Below are 16,108 nucleotides of genomic sequence, written 5' to 3'. Positions count from 1 at the left end.
GCTGTGGGTGCGGATGTCACCGCTAATAGGGGCCTCTCTCGCTGTCGTCACTCCTGCAAGAGGCATAACCCCCCCTCCACCAGAGATGATAAGCGTCGGGATCATGCGCAACCCCGTCTTCCTAGCCAAGCTTCCGCTCCTCATGTTGCCTCTGCTTCTCCGGGGTTGTCTCACCCATGCATTCTGGGTTGGAATCATGCCATGGCTATTGCCGAGGAAGATCTTCGCAAGGCACTGGTAGTCTCGGTGATCAGCAACCATGACTCGGTCTCTGAATTGGAAGTGGCATCTATGCTTTCGCCAAGGTTGGAGACCACTGAAGACTCCCTTGTTCTCCATCGTCTATCCCCGAGTAGTTTCCTTCTCGTTCTCCCGTCTGAGGATTTGGCACAAAGGCTTGATATGAGGTGGTCCATTCAGCGGGTTGCGACTTTCATAGTGGTCTGCAAGCGTTGGTCTAGATTTCTCAACTCTTCTGGTGGAATTCTTCCTCAGCTGATTGACTTGGAATTAGAGGGCATCCCAGTGCACATGTGGGAGCGGTGGAACACTTGATAAACCCGTTTGCATGGCTGTTCAGGGTGCACTCAGATACCTCTGGCCTAAGTGACCTTGTTTCTTTCAGATGCTCTGCTTGGTGCATTGATACATCCTTGATTCCGGAGTCACGGGAGCTTTGGATCACTGAGCCTTTGCAGGCGCCTGATGGGGATTCACAAGGAGTTATATCTTTGGTTTATTCAGTGAAGATCAGATGGTCTATTCCTCCATCAGCTGCTTCAGCTCCTTTGGCCTTAGCCTCACTGTCGTCGCCTCGTGATCATGATGATAGCCTTGGGTCACACCGGTGACCTCCGCCACACTCCCCATGAGACGGACCTCGTGGAGACATCAACGCTTCCAGCTTGGGTGAGCAGGGGCAACAACGTCCGGCCAAAGAGAGGCTGGGACCACAAGTCTTAGATTCCAAACAGGCGAATCCTAACTCTTTTAGGCTGGAGAATTTTGCGAGTGGTCCTTGCTGCGATCACAATGAAGAACACTGTGCGGGCCTTGAGGCTCCCTCCGAGGACGCCTCGACTCCGGTGCACATTTAAGAGCAAAGCCGACATGATTCCGTTTCTAAACAGGCGGATCCTAATCACACTAAGCAGAAGGTTTTTACTGGTGATATGTCCTCTGATCCATGTGGCGTTCACCATGCGGGCCTGGAGGCTCCCTTCGAGGATGCCTCGGCTCCGATGCACATTGAAGAGCAAACCCAACATGTTGATTTTTCTGATCAGGCGGATCTTAATTCTAATGGGCAGCAAGATTTTACTGGAGATTTGTGCTCTGTTCCAAGTGGCATACACCGTGCGGGCCTTGAGGCTCCCTTCGGAGATGCCTCGGCTCCGGTGCACATTGTGGAACATTTCCATCAATCTGTTCCAAGTCAGTCCTCTGCACCATCAGGAACAAGGCTCATAGAATGCAAGGGGTCTTAACTCTACTGCAAGACAGAGTTCTGTTCGCGGTTTTATTGAATCCCTGGGAGTTGACATTGTTTGTTTGCAATAGACTAAGATGCAGGAAATTACCAGAATAAATGTGTTAGCCATTTTGGGAGTAGACTTTGAGCACTTTGTGTATTTACCCTGTCTGGGTGCCAGCGGAGGAATTCTTGTAGCCTGGAAGTGCCATTTGCAAGTCACAAGGCTGAGTAGAGTGGACACTTTTAGCATTTCTGTTCAATTCAAAAACTCCAATGGGCAACAATGGTGGTTAACCAATGTTTATGGTCCCCAAAGCAATGAAGATAAGATCAGAGCAAATCAGAGCAGAGTGTCATGGGCCTTGGGTTGTTTCAGGGGACTTCAACCTAATATACAAAGAGGAAGACAAAAACAATGCTAATTGCAGTAGAGCCATGATGGGGAGATTCATGAAGTTTATAGATGATAGAAGCCTTATTGACCTGCCTCTAATTGGGCAAAAATACACCTGGTCTATTCACCAAGTGTCTCCCACATTGGTCACATTAGACAGAGTCCTGTGCTCCAGTGACTGGGAAGATATTTTCCCCAATAACCTCCTCCAAAGTGCTACCTCTGAGGACTCTGATCATTGCCCCCTTGTGCTTGGTCTGAAGAGCAACTGCTTTGGCAAAAGGAGGTTCCATTTTGAACCCTTTTGGCCAAAGTTGGATGGATTCCAGGAAGCTGTCAGTGAAGCTTGGTTGTCTATCGATGATGGAGTCTACCCATGGCCACCTCGACGCCGGTGACGACCACCACCACCGGAACCGCTGGTGGTCGCACTGCTCGACATAGGTGTGGATGAAGCTAGACGAGTGGGTTGTCCCCTAAAGGTAGAGCTGTAGAGTGCATTAACTAGTGTCCCCCCATTGGTGATCTCCTCGAGGATAAGGTCGTTGTGTACCTTCTGGAAGGAGGAAAAGGGACCGATCGATTTATCTAGGTTCATAGGTGATCGTAGCGTTCGTTGATGCCTCGGTGATGGTTGAGTACGAGCATACGATTCGAGACAGGCTCTCCCAAATCACGGAGAGAGTCTGTCATACCCTTCATCTGGCGACAATATTCGGTGATCGAGAGGTCACCCTGGATGAAAATATGGAAAGCAACATCTAGGTGGAGAGCACGAGCCTCGCGGTTGTCGATGAACTGCCCCTCGATGGCAACTAAAGCTTGGCTGGCCATGCCACCATGCTCAAGAACGATGTCCTGGAGCTTGATCGTGACTGTCCCAAGGATCTAGGAGAGGACCACGCTACCCATCCGAATGCTAGGATGGGACAATGAGTGAAGCCATGTCGGTGAGGACGTGGTTGTCGAGAGCGTAGCACTATGGTGTGAAAAGACGAGGTCGCACTAGCATGCGTAGGAGGAGGTCCGGTGGAGGACAACGGGAACCAGGGACCAGATGCTCTAGACACCGATCGTTTGGGCAATGATGGTCGCCTCGTACGTAGGAGGGGTGACTAGGTTGAGGACTTGGTACTTTGGGGGTGGATCGGCTGTGGAGGAGGGCCCTGCGTCCGGGAGCTGCCGTGCGAGGGTGACCACAGCCGCGCACTCCTGGTCCCAAGCGTGGGTCGCGGCACGCTCCAGGTCAAAGGCCGCAACCATGGCGCTACGGTAGCCTTGGCAGCCTCAATGGCAGCCACGAGGGTGGAGTGGTCGACGACGACATTGTGGGGGAAAGGCTTAACAGCGGTAGGACTAGGATGGAGAGGCCAAGATGGCCACCCTGGTCGCCACAAGCATCAGTGGGACAGGAAGAGGCGATGAAGTCACTACCTGGTAGAGGGGGTGGATGTAATCAGCGCAGATCGGAGTGGTGGACAGGGCACCGAGGGATGACACGATGCTAAGGTTGGGCGGGGCGCCCAGTGCAGCGCCAGGTCCAGGGAGGCCAGCGCTAGGAAGCCAGACGCGAAACTGTTTCTAGGATGGGTCGAAGGTCGAAGACAGAGAGGATCAAAGGACAGCGGATTGGGTAGGATATCATGCACGGTCGCCGGACCCGACACCGGCACAACCACGCTGGGCGGCTGCGGGGCCGATGCAGGGGGGAGGCGGCAGATGGACGACCAAGACAGGGGCGCCGCTAGCCACCGCAACCCATGAGCGAGCAGGGAGAGAGGAAGAGGGAGGGGAGAGGTTTTTTTTTTCTCGAACACGCAGGAGAACTGCGCATCATTATATTGAAAGAGAGAAAGGTCCGAAATGGACCAAAGTACAAAGCCATAACAGGCAAAAATAAATAGAAAATAAAACAGTGCAGCCTCATGCACTAGGAAAAGCCCTAGCCCCCCTAGCAAATGCAGCCAGCAGCCCAAGACTCGAACTAGATAGTGTTTTATATGGCGGCCCCTTCGGCTCCTCGGCTCTCCGCCTCCCCCTCCCTCCTCCTCCGCACCGGCGCCCACCCCCTCCCCTCCCTTCCCACCAGCCCCTCGCCGGCGCCCACTCCGGGTCCGGCGACCACCTCACCCTCCCCAGTGGCGCCGGGTTCCCCCTCGTCCTTGTCTCCTCTGGCTCGTCCTTTCGTGCCGGCTGGCCGTTCCAGGACGCAGCGGTGGGCAGAGGTGAGTCCAGCCTCTGTTGGGACGACGCCGGTTTCCAGGCATCGGTCGTTCAGGGACGTGGCCCTGCTCCCGCCTCCTGGTGCTGCTCAGCCGGAGCCGCGGCGGGAGCCCCCCCGCCCGGTTTTCAAGTTGGTGGCCCGCCCTGCCTCGTCCAGTAGGGCACCGAGGCCCTCCCCTGATGCTGAAGGCTGGGTCGAGGTTCGCTCTCGGCGTCGTCCGCGCGGGCCTCCGCCTCCCCGTCGATCGATCCCCCAGGATCTCCGGGGAAGGTGTTTCAATTGCATGGCGCCCTCTCACAAGGCGTTTGAGTGCAGGCGCCCGGTGCGCTGCTTCACCTGCAGGTCCTTAGGGCATCGTGCTGCATGGTGCCCGACCCGTCCGCAGGTGCCCCTCCGCAAGTCTGTGTCGGTATGGGATCGTCTCGGTCCGCTGCCGGTTGTGGCCAGGCCACGGTCTGTCTTGGGTGCCGGTGCGACAGCTCAGGTGCATGTTGGTGCTGAGGGGCGGCGCCACCGCACGAGGGGCAGAAGGTCTAACCCTCCCTTGGTGCTGGAGTTGTCTGCTCCTCACGCTCCGATGCCCGCTGAGGAGGGAACATCCCCTCAGTCCCTAGTTGCAGACATTGCGTCCGCACCTCGTGGTTGCGTGCTGGAGCGATCGGATGCAATTAGCAGGGAGGAGTTCAGGTTGCAGCGCTGTGCCTTGTTTGTGGTAATCACCGGTTCACGGCCTCGGGTGGCTACAGAGGTTTTCGCGGCTGAGGTGGCAGCTGGGTTTGGATTGCTAGAAGACTCCTTCTCAGTGCACCGTTCTTCCCCTGAAGATTTTGTTTTGATCCTCAACTCCGAACAAGCAGCGGTTGAGGTGTACAACAATGGTTCGGTGTTCAATTCTCCCTCCGGTTCGTTCAAGTTCATCCGGTGGTCTGGGCTAGCTCACGCGGAGGTGGTTTCGTTCCCATCTTTGGTCATGGTTGAGTTCGTAGGAATTCCCGTGCATGCTTGGGAGCTAGCTACGGCGCAAAATCTGTTGCGTGATATCTGTTCTGATGTGGAGCTTCATCCCGACACAGTCAATCGTTTCGATTTTTCTTCGTTCAAGGTCTTCGGGTGGTGCTATCGGCCGCAACTCATTCCGGCCTCGTTCGATCTCCTCATCCCGGAGCGGGTGTTTGGTTCGGGAGGGTCTCCCGCGGTGAGGCGCTTGTTGCCCTACTCGGTGACGGCCTCGGTTTCTCGCGTTCCCCTGGCGGAGGCTGCTGTTCCGCCTTCTTTCCCTCCGGCGCCGACGTCTGCTGGAGGTGACAGGGAGACGGGTTCTCGCCGGCCAAGGCTGGGGCGGGGTGCGCCGGTGAGGCTTGATGGTTCTTCTTCGGCGGTTTCTTCGGCGGCTTCTCAGTCCGGGCGGAGGCACGTGCATGGGCGGCTTGTCCTCGCCCCTATGCATGGGCGACACGTGGCCTCTGGCCGGTGGCCGTTGCATGGCGGTGTGCAGGGCGGTGACGCTCGTTTCCTGTGACCGCGCGTGCTGGCCCGGAGGAGCGTGGGCGGGACCCCATTGATGGTGGTGCTCTTTTTGGTGGAGTCATTCTGGCTCCCGAGGTGGATGCTGTGGTCGGGCGTACTGAGGGACCTGGCTCCAACGGTGGTTCGAGCTAGGGTCCTTCGGTCGGTTTTCCGTCCTCGTCGGGTGGGCCGGACCGATCCCTGGAGTCTGTCGGGCCAGTTCGGCCTTTGGAGATTGTTGGGCCGGTGATTGAGTTGCATTTGGGTGGGTCCGGTGTGGACTCTGGCGATCTGCGCAGCACTTTTGTTGGTGGTGGAGTCGCTCCGTCGCCGGCTGCCGGCGCTACTCCCGTGGCGGCGAAGGCCGGTATGGTCCCCGCTGTGGATGCCGGCATGATCCCTCCGTCGCCGACTGCCGGTGCTCCTCCTGTGACGAAGGATGTCGGCATGGTCCCTGCTGCGGATGCTGGTTTGGTCCCTCCGTTGCCAACTGCCGACGCTCCTCTTGTGGCGGGGAATGCCGACATGGCCCCTGCTGCGGTTGGGCCCCCCTCTTCCTTCCCTGCTCCAGGAAGTTGCAAGCTACCGCTAGAGCTTTGCAAAGTTGGAGTGCGAAAACAGTGGGCTGTTTGAAGCTGCAGCTTGAGATGGCTAGGGAACTCCTTCATATGTTTGAGATGGCTCAGGAGCTTCGGGTTCTGTCTCCTGCGGAGGACTGGTTCCGGCGTGCTTTGATGAAGCGCATTCTTGCGCTCTCCTCCTGGACTAGATCTGTGGCGCGACTTCGGTCTCGTGTTACTTGGTTGAGAGTTGGAGACGCCAACACCTCTCTCTTCCATGCTCAAGCAAGATTCAGGAAGAAGAAGAATTTTATTGCTTCCCTAACTACCACCGAGGGTGAGGTCTTGACTTCACACGATGACAAGGCTACAACCCTATTCGACTTCTACGATGGTTTGCTAGGTACTGCTTTTCTGAGGGATGTCTCTATCAACCTTGATGAGCTGGGGTTGCAGTCCTTTGATCTTGAAAGCTTGAATGTGCCTTTCTCGGTTGACGAGGTTTGGGACACAATCAGATCAACCCCGTCTGACAAAGCCCCGGGGCCGGATGGTTTCACGGGTCGTTTTTATAAATCTTGTTGGTCTATTATCAAGCTTGATGTGATGGCAGCTGTCTCACGTGTTTGGGATTGCAATTTCAGAAATTTTGGGCTGCTCAATTCAGCCCTCATTACCCTTTTGCCAAAGCTTGAGGGTGCTGCCCTTGTGAAGGACTTCCGTCCGATCAGCCTCATACATAGCTTCGCCAAGCTGGTAACAAAGATGATGGCAAATAGGTTGGCTGGTCACTTGGGTGCAATGGTTTCACCCAATCAGACGGCTTTTATCAAAAAAGGTTCATTCTTGACAACTTCATATTGGTGCAGCGTACGGCCAGATATCTCCATCAACAAAGACAAGCTCGTATCCTCTTCAAGTTAGACATTTCTAAGGCTTTTGATTCGGTGTCATGGCCGTTTCTCATTGAGGTTTTGAGGAAAATGGGGTTTGGGCAGATTTGGTGTGATGTTGTATGTGGACTGTTGGCTTCTTCCTCCACAAGAATTTTGCTAAATGGCGTTCCTGGGGAGATCATTTCACACCAGAGGGGCCTAAGGCAAGGAGACCCACTATCCCCTATGTTGTTCATTTTGGTTATGGATGTTCTGAACTTGCTCATTCAAAAGGCTTCCGATGAAGGGTTACTTCAGCAGCTATCTTCTGGGACTTTACATCACAGGCTTTCTCTCTACGTGGATGACGCAGTGGTTTTTCTTAGGCCGGTGGCTTCAGACATCAATTTGGTCCTGGAGATCCTTCGGCTTTTTGGGGAAGCCTCGGGGCTCAAGACCAATGTCCTGAAAAGTAGTGTGTTCCCCATTCGTTGTACCGAAGATGATTTGATGCGGGTCCAAGCTTCTCTCCCCTGCCCCATTTCTGATTTTCCGTGTCAATATCTTGGACTGCCCCTGTCCTTGGGTAAGCTTTCAAAGGCCCAGTTACAGGCATTGGTGGACAAGGCAGCTAATGTTCTCCCAGGTTGGAAGGCCGACCTGATGACAAAGGCGGGTCGTGCTGTTTATGTTCAGTTTGTTCTCACAGCAAAAATGATTTATGCTGCGATGGCTTTGGACCTCCCTATTTGGACCATCAAAGCTATTGACAAGATAAGAAGAGGTTTCCTTTGGAACGGAAGAAAGCAAGCCAATGGTGGTCACTGTTTAGTGGCGTGGGGTAAGGTCACTAGGCCTAAAGTTCTGGGCGGCCTCGGGATCACTGATCTTTGGCTTTTGAGCGTGGCGCTTCGAGCTAGGTGGCCTTGGCTCCAGAGAACCGATCACTCTAAGCCTTGGTCGGTTCTCCCTGTTCAGGCCTGTGGTGCGGTGGAAGCCTTGATCAATGTTGCAGTTGTGTCTCAATTGGGTGATGGACAGGATATCCTCTTTTGGAAGGATCGATGGCTGACTGGTAGAAGCATCAGTGAGGTGGCGCCTGAGGTTCTTGAGCATGTACCTAAGTGTGTTGTTTCCAAAAGGCTGGTAAAAGATGCTCTAACAAATCTGAATTGGGTGGCTGATATAAGGGGTGCGCTTTCAGTTAGGGCGCTTGCACAGGTTTTGGATCTCTGTGACTTGCTGGAGGGCTTAGTTCTTCAACCTGGGATTCCTGATAAGCATTCTTGGAAGTTCAGCGCGTCGGGGGATTACTCCTCTAGTTCTGCCTACCAGGTTCTTCTCCTTGGAGCTGTTGAGTTTAGGCCGGCTGAACGGATTTGGAAGACCTGGGCACCAAGGAAATGCAAATTTTTTATGTGGCTGGTTGTGCATGATAGATGTTGGACAACTGACAGGTTGGCAAAAAGGGGAATGGATCATCCTGTCTGCTGTCCGCTTTGTGACCAGGCGGATGAAACTATTAATCACTTATTGGTCGAGTGCAGCTTTGCGAAGCAGTTTTGGTTCCTTTTCCTTCGGTCTGGGGACTTCCAGGTGCTCTGTCCCTCTGCAGGGGATGGCTGCTTTGACTCTTGGTGGGAGAAGAGTGCCGAGGTGGTGGGCAAGCCTTTGTCGGATGGTTTCAACTCGCTGGTCATTTTGGGTGCGTGGTCGATCTGGAAACACAGGAATAGGTGTGTATTTGATGGTTGTAGCCCGAATGTTGAGGTCGCCCTTTCGGCAGCTAGGGAGGAGTTGATGTGCTGGCGTTTGGCTGGCGCTAAAACTCTCTCTTTCTTCCATTTAGAGGAGCTGTCTTAGGCGTTAATGGTGGTGTGAGTTTGTAAAACTGTTGTTCCTGTTTTGGGGTTCCCCCCTTTTTTTCTTCTTAATATAAAAATACGCAGACCTCCTGCGTATTCAAGAAAAAAGCAGCCCAAGACTCTCGAGCTGCTTCGCACCAGCCATACACCAGCACTCCACCTCATCCAAGAAAAGCCTCTGAATGGTGCTTAATGACGGGTTGACACCATCAAATACCGCCCTATTGCGATGCAGCCATAAACACCAGGCCCCCAGGATAATGAGACTATGGAAACCTTTTCTGATATGTTTGGGGACCCTCCTATGCACCTTGCCCCACCAATCCACAAAAGAGTCCGCCTCCCTAGTAGGCGTAAGATGTCCCATCCTCAAAGCTGAAAATATAACATGCCAAAATTGTCTAGCGAAATTGCAAGAGCACAAGAGGTGCAAGATAGTTTCCTGCTCTTGATCACATAGTGGACAGACCACCGGGTGAGGTAATCCTTTCCTCTGAAGTCTATCCGCAGTCCAACATTTATTCCTTATCGCCAGCCAAACAAAAAATTTGCATTTGGGGGGTGCCCACGACTTCCACACCCATTTCCATGGCTGGAAAGTAATAGCTCCCATAAACAACGCCGACTAACAAGATTTGGAAGAGAAAACACCAGAGCTCGAGTGCACCCACACATGTCTGTCCTCCTCCTGATTAAGCACCACTCCACTTAAAGCATCCCACAGCTGCAAATACTGATGTAGACCAATCAAAGATAAAGGATTCGTGATATCGCGAACCCATTGCCAATTATGCAACGCCTGAGCAACAGTTCTCGAACTAAAAGGCTTGCTGCTCACCATATTAACAACTTCAGGTGCAAAATCCTGTATCCTCTGCCCATTCAGCCATCTGTCTGACCAGAAAAAAATATTGGTCCCATTCCCAACAACAGAGATCACCGAAGCATTAAAAAATTGTCTAACTTGCTGCTGCACAGGGATACTCAAACCAAGCCACGGCCGAGTTGGATCAGTCTTCTCCAGCCAGAGCCACTTAGCCTGCAGTGCCCAACTCATCAATTGCAAATTAGGAACACCAAGACCCCCTAAACTTAGTGGCCTTGTCACACTTTCCCAGGGAACAATACAACTTCCACCATTCACCTCCTTTCGCCCTTTCCAAAGAAACCCTCTTCGAATCTTGTCAATTGATTTAATAACCCATTTGGGAATTTTAATGGCAATAAGGAGATAAATTGGGATGGCTGATAAGACAAACCGCACCAATGTTGTCCTTCCGGCCAGGTTCAATAAACGAGCCTTCCAGTTAGGGAGTCTGTCTGCAATTTTATCTATCCACATCTTAAGATCATTTCGCTTCAGCTTCCTGTCTGAGATTGGCAGCCCCAAGTAAGAGCAAGGAAATGAGGCCAAACTGCACCTCAGCACATTGCAGCCCTCTTGAACCACATGCTCCTCACATCTGATAGGAATAGCATAACTCTTATTCATATTGGTAACCAATCCAGAGGCTGACCCAAAACAATTCAGAATTAATCTAACACATTTCAGATCTTCCTCAATAGGTTTAACAAACAGGACCTCATCATCAGCATAGATAGAAAGCCTATTACGGACTCCTGCCCTTTCCAAACTATGCAGCAATCCCCTACATTCAGCAGCCCTAAATAGACTGCTAAGCACGTCCATGATCAGCACAAACAACATAGGGGAGAGAGGGTCTCCCTGACGAAGACCTCTCCGATGCTTTATATGGATTCCAGGAGACCCATTTACATTTAATAACACTTGCGTAGAAGCTGAAGCCAGCAGATTTGAAATCAAATTGCGCCAAATAGGACCGAAACCCAGGTGAGATAAAACTTCAAGAAGGAAAGCCCACGATACTGAGTCAAAGGCCTTGGAAATGTCAAGCTTCAGAAACAGGCTGTCAACCTTTCTCTTGTGAAGGGATTTAATCGATTGTTGGACCAACATAAAATTATCATGAATCGATCTACCTCTGATAAAAGCACTTTGATTAGATTCTACCAATTCATGCAGACGAGGGCCCAAACGATTAGCGAGTAATTTTGTGACCAATTTAGCAACACTGTGAATTAGGCTAATTGGCCTGAAATCACCAGCCGACGAAGCATCCATCTTTTTAGGAATCAAAATAATGTAGGAGGAATTCAGTTGTCCCAATCTCTGAACATTACCCTGGTGTATGATAGACAGAGCCGCCAGCAGATCCACCTTAATGATACTCCAACAAGATTTATAGAACCTCCCTGTAAACCCATCAGGCCCAGGAGCCTTATCAGACGGAAGGCACGCAATTGTGTCTAACACTTCTTTCTCCGAGAAGGGGCACTCAAGATCACTGAGATCCACGGCCTCTCTGTGACAACTCGACAAATTAATAGTGCTTTGCCTCTGAAAATCAGCACCCAAAAGACCGGAAAAAAATCCATCAAGCACCTCCTGCATATCCTCATGGTTAGAGACCACTCTTCCTTCATCTTCTAGATATGAAATGAAATTTCTTTTCTTCCTGAAACGAGCCTGCATATGAAAGAATTTAGTATTTGCATCCCCCTCTTTTAGGTACTTAATCCTGGACCTCAATCGTGCAATTGTTCTTTCCATAGAAGCATAAACAAAACAATGTTGCTTCAGCTTTCCAATCAGCCAAAACTCATCTCCTGACAAAACTCTAAAGTCCTGTGCTGATTCCAACCTATGCATCACCTCTCTAGCAAGACCCAACTGGTTACTCACATTTCCCACCTCTCTATGCCCCCAGGACTGCAGCTGTTTAGCAAGCCTTCTGAGCTTTTGGGACAGCCTTTCCAAAGGGCAGGTTGCCAACATTGGCTGATTCCATGAATCAGCCACCACCTCATTGAAACCAGGGAGCTTGGGCCAGAAACCTTCAAAATGAAATCTGCGCTTCCCTCTACAATCCTCTCGAAATTTGAGAGTTAAAGGGCAATGATCAGAGCAAACAGAGGCGTTGCTATACAGCAGACAATCAGGGAAAAAATCCTCCCAACTAGAAGTGCAAAAAACATGATCAAGCTTCACAAGGGTGGGATCCTGTCTCTGGTTCGACCAAGTAAATTTTCTGCCAATCAAAGGAATTTCTTTCAGCTCCATGGAGTTAATTAGGCTCCTGAAATTACCCATCAAAGACCTATTGATGTTGGAATTATTCTTATCCTCGGGCTTGAAAATCAAATTAAAATCACCACATAAAAGCCATGGTCCAATACAAACATCTCTGTGGCGCTGACCATATTTTGCATTATCAAAGTTTTGGTTCTCTTAAATATCATGGTTTATCAAATTTAAAAGTTTACAAGTTATGCTTCCATATTATGAGAACACCAATATAACTTTTTTGTAGCTTCAATTTCATTCTTTTTTCCTCTCAGCTTCAAAAGCATTTTGCTTCAAAGGATCACCCTTACCACAAATTCAGTACAGGTAAGAATGCTCTATGTTCGGATAGTTGCAGTGGGTGCTCATTTTGGCAGCTCATTATCTTTGTTAGTTGTCATTCTCTATCATATGTCTCATGCCAAAACATAGGTCTAATGCCTGGCCTTGGTAGTGGTCATTCTCACATGGGTTACAAAGCCGCTGTGTATGGATGAGACAGGGGTCGAAGATTTTCTCGATTTGTATGAGATCTTCTTAATGTAATACTCAGGGACTGTTTTACCTTCCACAGGTCGAGTTTTATATAAGCATTTAGGCCTGGCTGCTTCAGTAAACAACATAGCTACAATAACCAACTTTCTATCAGTACCTTTTCCTCTTTCTGGCACACACGGAGCTGCGATTCATTCATTAATATAAGCATAGATCTCAGATTGTTACAATTCAATTCAAGCTAGCAGTCTAGGGAAATCTTCTGGACATGCATTGTTGTGTATTCATGGGAACTTTTAATCCCAAATATTTAATAAGTTTTGGATTTGTCATTTTGTTTTTTCTAATTTTCCATTTAATATATCAGGAAGTTGGGAAACACTAGAAACTAAACCAAAAGCGAGGGGCCTGGATATCAGACTTGAACTTCTGAAGTTTTACAAGAATTATTCAGCAAACGTTATGCACCTTGTTGTTTATGGAAAGGGTAAGTATTGCAAATTAGTACATTGGAGTACATAAGCCTATTTGTTACTGATAAAATGATTTTGTAGAGAACCTCGATTGCATTCAGGGCTTGGTTGAGCGTATGTTTAGTGACATAAAAAACACTGATCAGAGAAGCTTGAAATGTCCAAGTCATCCTCTTTCAGAGGAACATTTACAGGTAGAGGATGGACTGCTTAACAGTTCTATTTGTCAGTGCATTTGACAGTTCTATTTGTTAGACGCAAATGTGGGTGATTTCTCATATGTTATACAGCTTCTTGTCAAAGCACTGCCAATAGTAGAAGGGGACTATCTAAGAATTATATGGCCAATAACACCTAGCATCCAGTTTTACAAAGAAGCTCCTTGCCATTATCTGAGTCACCTCATTGGACATGAAGGCGAGGGGTCCATCTTCCATATTATAAAGGAACTAGGTAAGTTTACTTCCACAGTTGGTTGTTGTACTTAGGCCATCTCTAGTGGAGCGTGGACATGGACCCGCAAAATACTGTTTTGCACTGTTTACAGAGCGGAGTTTGAAATAGGGAGTGAGATAGGGGGTGTGATAGGGAGGCTGCTGGAGATAGCCTTGTGCTTTTGCTGATCTTATCTACTTGAGATATACTCATGTCATTCTTTACTTGTCAACCTGTAACATATCTAATCTGACTACTGTAGGATGGGCCATGAACTTAATGGCTGGAGAGTGCAGTGACAGTAATGAGTATTCCTTTTTCTCAGTAAGCATGAGGCTCACTGATGCTGGCCATGGTCAGTTTTGATCCATATTTGCTTAGCTGAACTAGCATAACTATTTTAATTGGATGCACTTTGATATTACTTAAGCCTTTTATGCTGCAATTATTGTACAATGTAGAACGCATGGAGGATATTGTTGGGTTGATCTTCAAATATCTTCATCTATTAAAAGAAGACGGAGTCCATGAGTGGATATTTAATGAGGTAATGGAAAGGGTCATGGTTTACATATTAAGTAATATTATATTCAATGAATTGCTTATTTTCATGTTATGTTTTTCTTTCACAAAATATTTAGAGGCTGTTTATTGCCAATACCGGTTGATAAGTCATAACATCAACTCTTCTGCATGTGGCTAGCATCTTGTGCAACAAATGAATTGATTTGTTCAGTTACACAAAAAGTAAATGCTAATATTATCATTTTCTAGCTTGCGGCGATAAATGAAATGGAGTTCCATTATCAAGACAAAGTCCGCCCAATCAACTATGTGATGCGCACTGTCTCAACTATGCGGGTATATTTCGCTACAACCTTTAACATGGTCCAGTTTTCACCGTTATTTCTAATGTAAATTTATCTTTATAGGTAATATATTGTCTTGTATTCTCTTTCATTGACAACACTAATCAACAAACATTCTACCGAGTACAATTTCTTTATTGTGTCAGAAATCTGTTGAACTGTAACTTCATATGTTCGTTATTATCCTTAGACCTCAGTTTCAAATACAACCATTGTTTTTTTCTATTTTCTTCTGCTTAATATATAATGGGGCGCAGTTCTCCTGCGCGTCTCGAAAAAAAAAAACTGTAACTTCATATGTTCGTTATTATCCTTAGACCTCAGTTTCAAATACTTGTAAGCTGTATTGCAGTTGTTCCCACCAGAAGAATGGTTGGTTGGAGCAGCATTACCATCAAAGTATGCATCACAGAGAATAAATATGATACTCAATCAACTAATACCTGAAACAGTAAGGTACACTCTGCAGTCTGCCCTCTATGTCATTTTTTTTTCTCGAGAGCTACGTCTCATTATAATTATATTAAGAAGAAAGGGATTAAGGTCCAAGAGAACCAATACAAAAGCCACCCTATGGTAGCCAACAACAAGCATAAATAAAAGGATCCATAGGAAAAGATACAAGTATTTGAATTGCACTATCTTCAATATGAGGGCACTAGGCCCAAGAATATACACCGATACAATATATAGACACGAACAAGGACTATATATAAGATTGAATACAATTGTTACTAACCTTGGATTAGAGAAAGAGCAATTAGTCCTTAGGACTTGGAAGAATATAAAGCACATGTAATATATGGGCCACATGGGCCTTAACTCTCCCCCTCAAACTCAAGGTGGAAGGGGAGGATCTGAAGCATTGGGTTTGATCAAGTTGAGCCGATGTTGTTCTCTTGTTTGTGCTTTAGTGAAAACTTCTGCAACTTATATTTCTTTTTTTTTTCGAATACGCAGGAGAGCTGCGTATCATTGAATTAAAATAGAGGAAAAACGGCCTGAGGCCCAGGACAAACAGAACACACTCAAAACAAAAACACACACTCACACCCACAAAACACACACAATACAGACACATACAACCCACTAACACCCCAGTCTTTCAATAGGCTTCAAGACTCTCCTTTATCTAGGGTTGAAAAGAGAGTGCAGGTTCCTGGCTCCAGCAGCAACCCACAATCTCATCTCGTCCTTAAATCCGTCTTCTAAGGTTGAAAGGCAGGGTCGAGCACCATCAAAAACACACCATCAGCAACTTGTATTTCTGAGGGCACATGTTGAAGAGCAATAGTTTCTGATGACAATGAGGCCGAGTAAAGAAAATATCAACACCAATATGCTTTGTAAGTTCATGCTTCATAGGATCATTGGCAATTTGAATGCGCCAGTGTTGTCGCACAGAAGAGGTGTAGGATTATCACAAGAGACACCAATATCAGTTAATAACCATCGTAGCCATATAACCTCAGCAGCAGTAGTAGTAGCAAGAGCTCGAAGTTCTGCTTCTATACTAGATCGAGATACAACAACCCGCTTCTTAGATTTCCATGCAATAGGAGAGGAACCAAGAAAAATACAATAGCCTGTAACAGAGTGGTGATCAGTGCGATCACTCGTCCAAGTGACATTTGAGTAAGCGTAAAGCCGAAGAGGACTATTTCAATCATAAAATAAGCCTCGAGAAGTTGTTCCCCTTAAGTATCTCAGTACACGAAGCAAGTGACCATAATGGACTGAAGTAGGGGCAGAGACAAAATGACTCGGAATATGAACATGTGCAATATCCGGTC

At 48.4% G+C, this 16,108-nt stretch overlaps 1 protein-coding gene across 6 annotated transcripts in view; it reads left to right on the top strand.

Annotated features, from left to right (window-relative positions):
- LOC103651144 (insulin-degrading enzyme-like 1, peroxisomal) overlaps positions 1-16,108 on the top strand; it is a 60,577-nt gene that overhangs the window by 13,186 nt on the left and 31,283 nt on the right. For 3 of the 6 annotated variants that reach the window (XR_004857338.1, XM_008676741.4, XM_008676745.4), the window contains 8 exons: positions 12,291-12,370; positions 12,906-13,025; positions 13,093-13,205; positions 13,302-13,464; positions 13,709-13,801; positions 13,908-13,993; positions 14,221-14,307; positions 14,668-14,771. Coding sequence is in view for 5 of the 6 variants with exons in the window: in XM_008676741.4 (XP_008674963.1) it covers positions 12,291-12,370; positions 12,906-13,025; positions 13,093-13,205; positions 13,302-13,464; positions 13,709-13,801; positions 13,908-13,993; positions 14,221-14,307; positions 14,668-14,771 (846 nt within the window). In the remaining variant the exon portion in view is untranslated. The remainder of the gene's footprint in view (positions 1-12,290; positions 12,371-12,905; positions 13,026-13,092; positions 13,206-13,301; positions 13,465-13,708; positions 13,802-13,907; positions 13,994-14,220; positions 14,308-14,667; positions 14,772-16,108) is intronic. The other 3 variants (XM_008676744.4, XM_008676742.4, XM_020550445.3) reach the window with 2 other exon arrangements.

Source organism: Zea mays, chromosome 3 (assembly GCF_902167145.1).
Source record: "Zea mays cultivar B73 chromosome 3, Zm-B73-REFERENCE-NAM-5.0, whole genome shotgun sequence".
Taxonomy (NCBI): Eukaryota; Viridiplantae; Streptophyta; class Magnoliopsida; order Poales; family Poaceae; genus Zea; species Zea mays.
The sequence above is the reverse complement of the archived record's forward strand: the minus strand, read 5'-3'. Positions and strand labels throughout refer to the sequence as shown.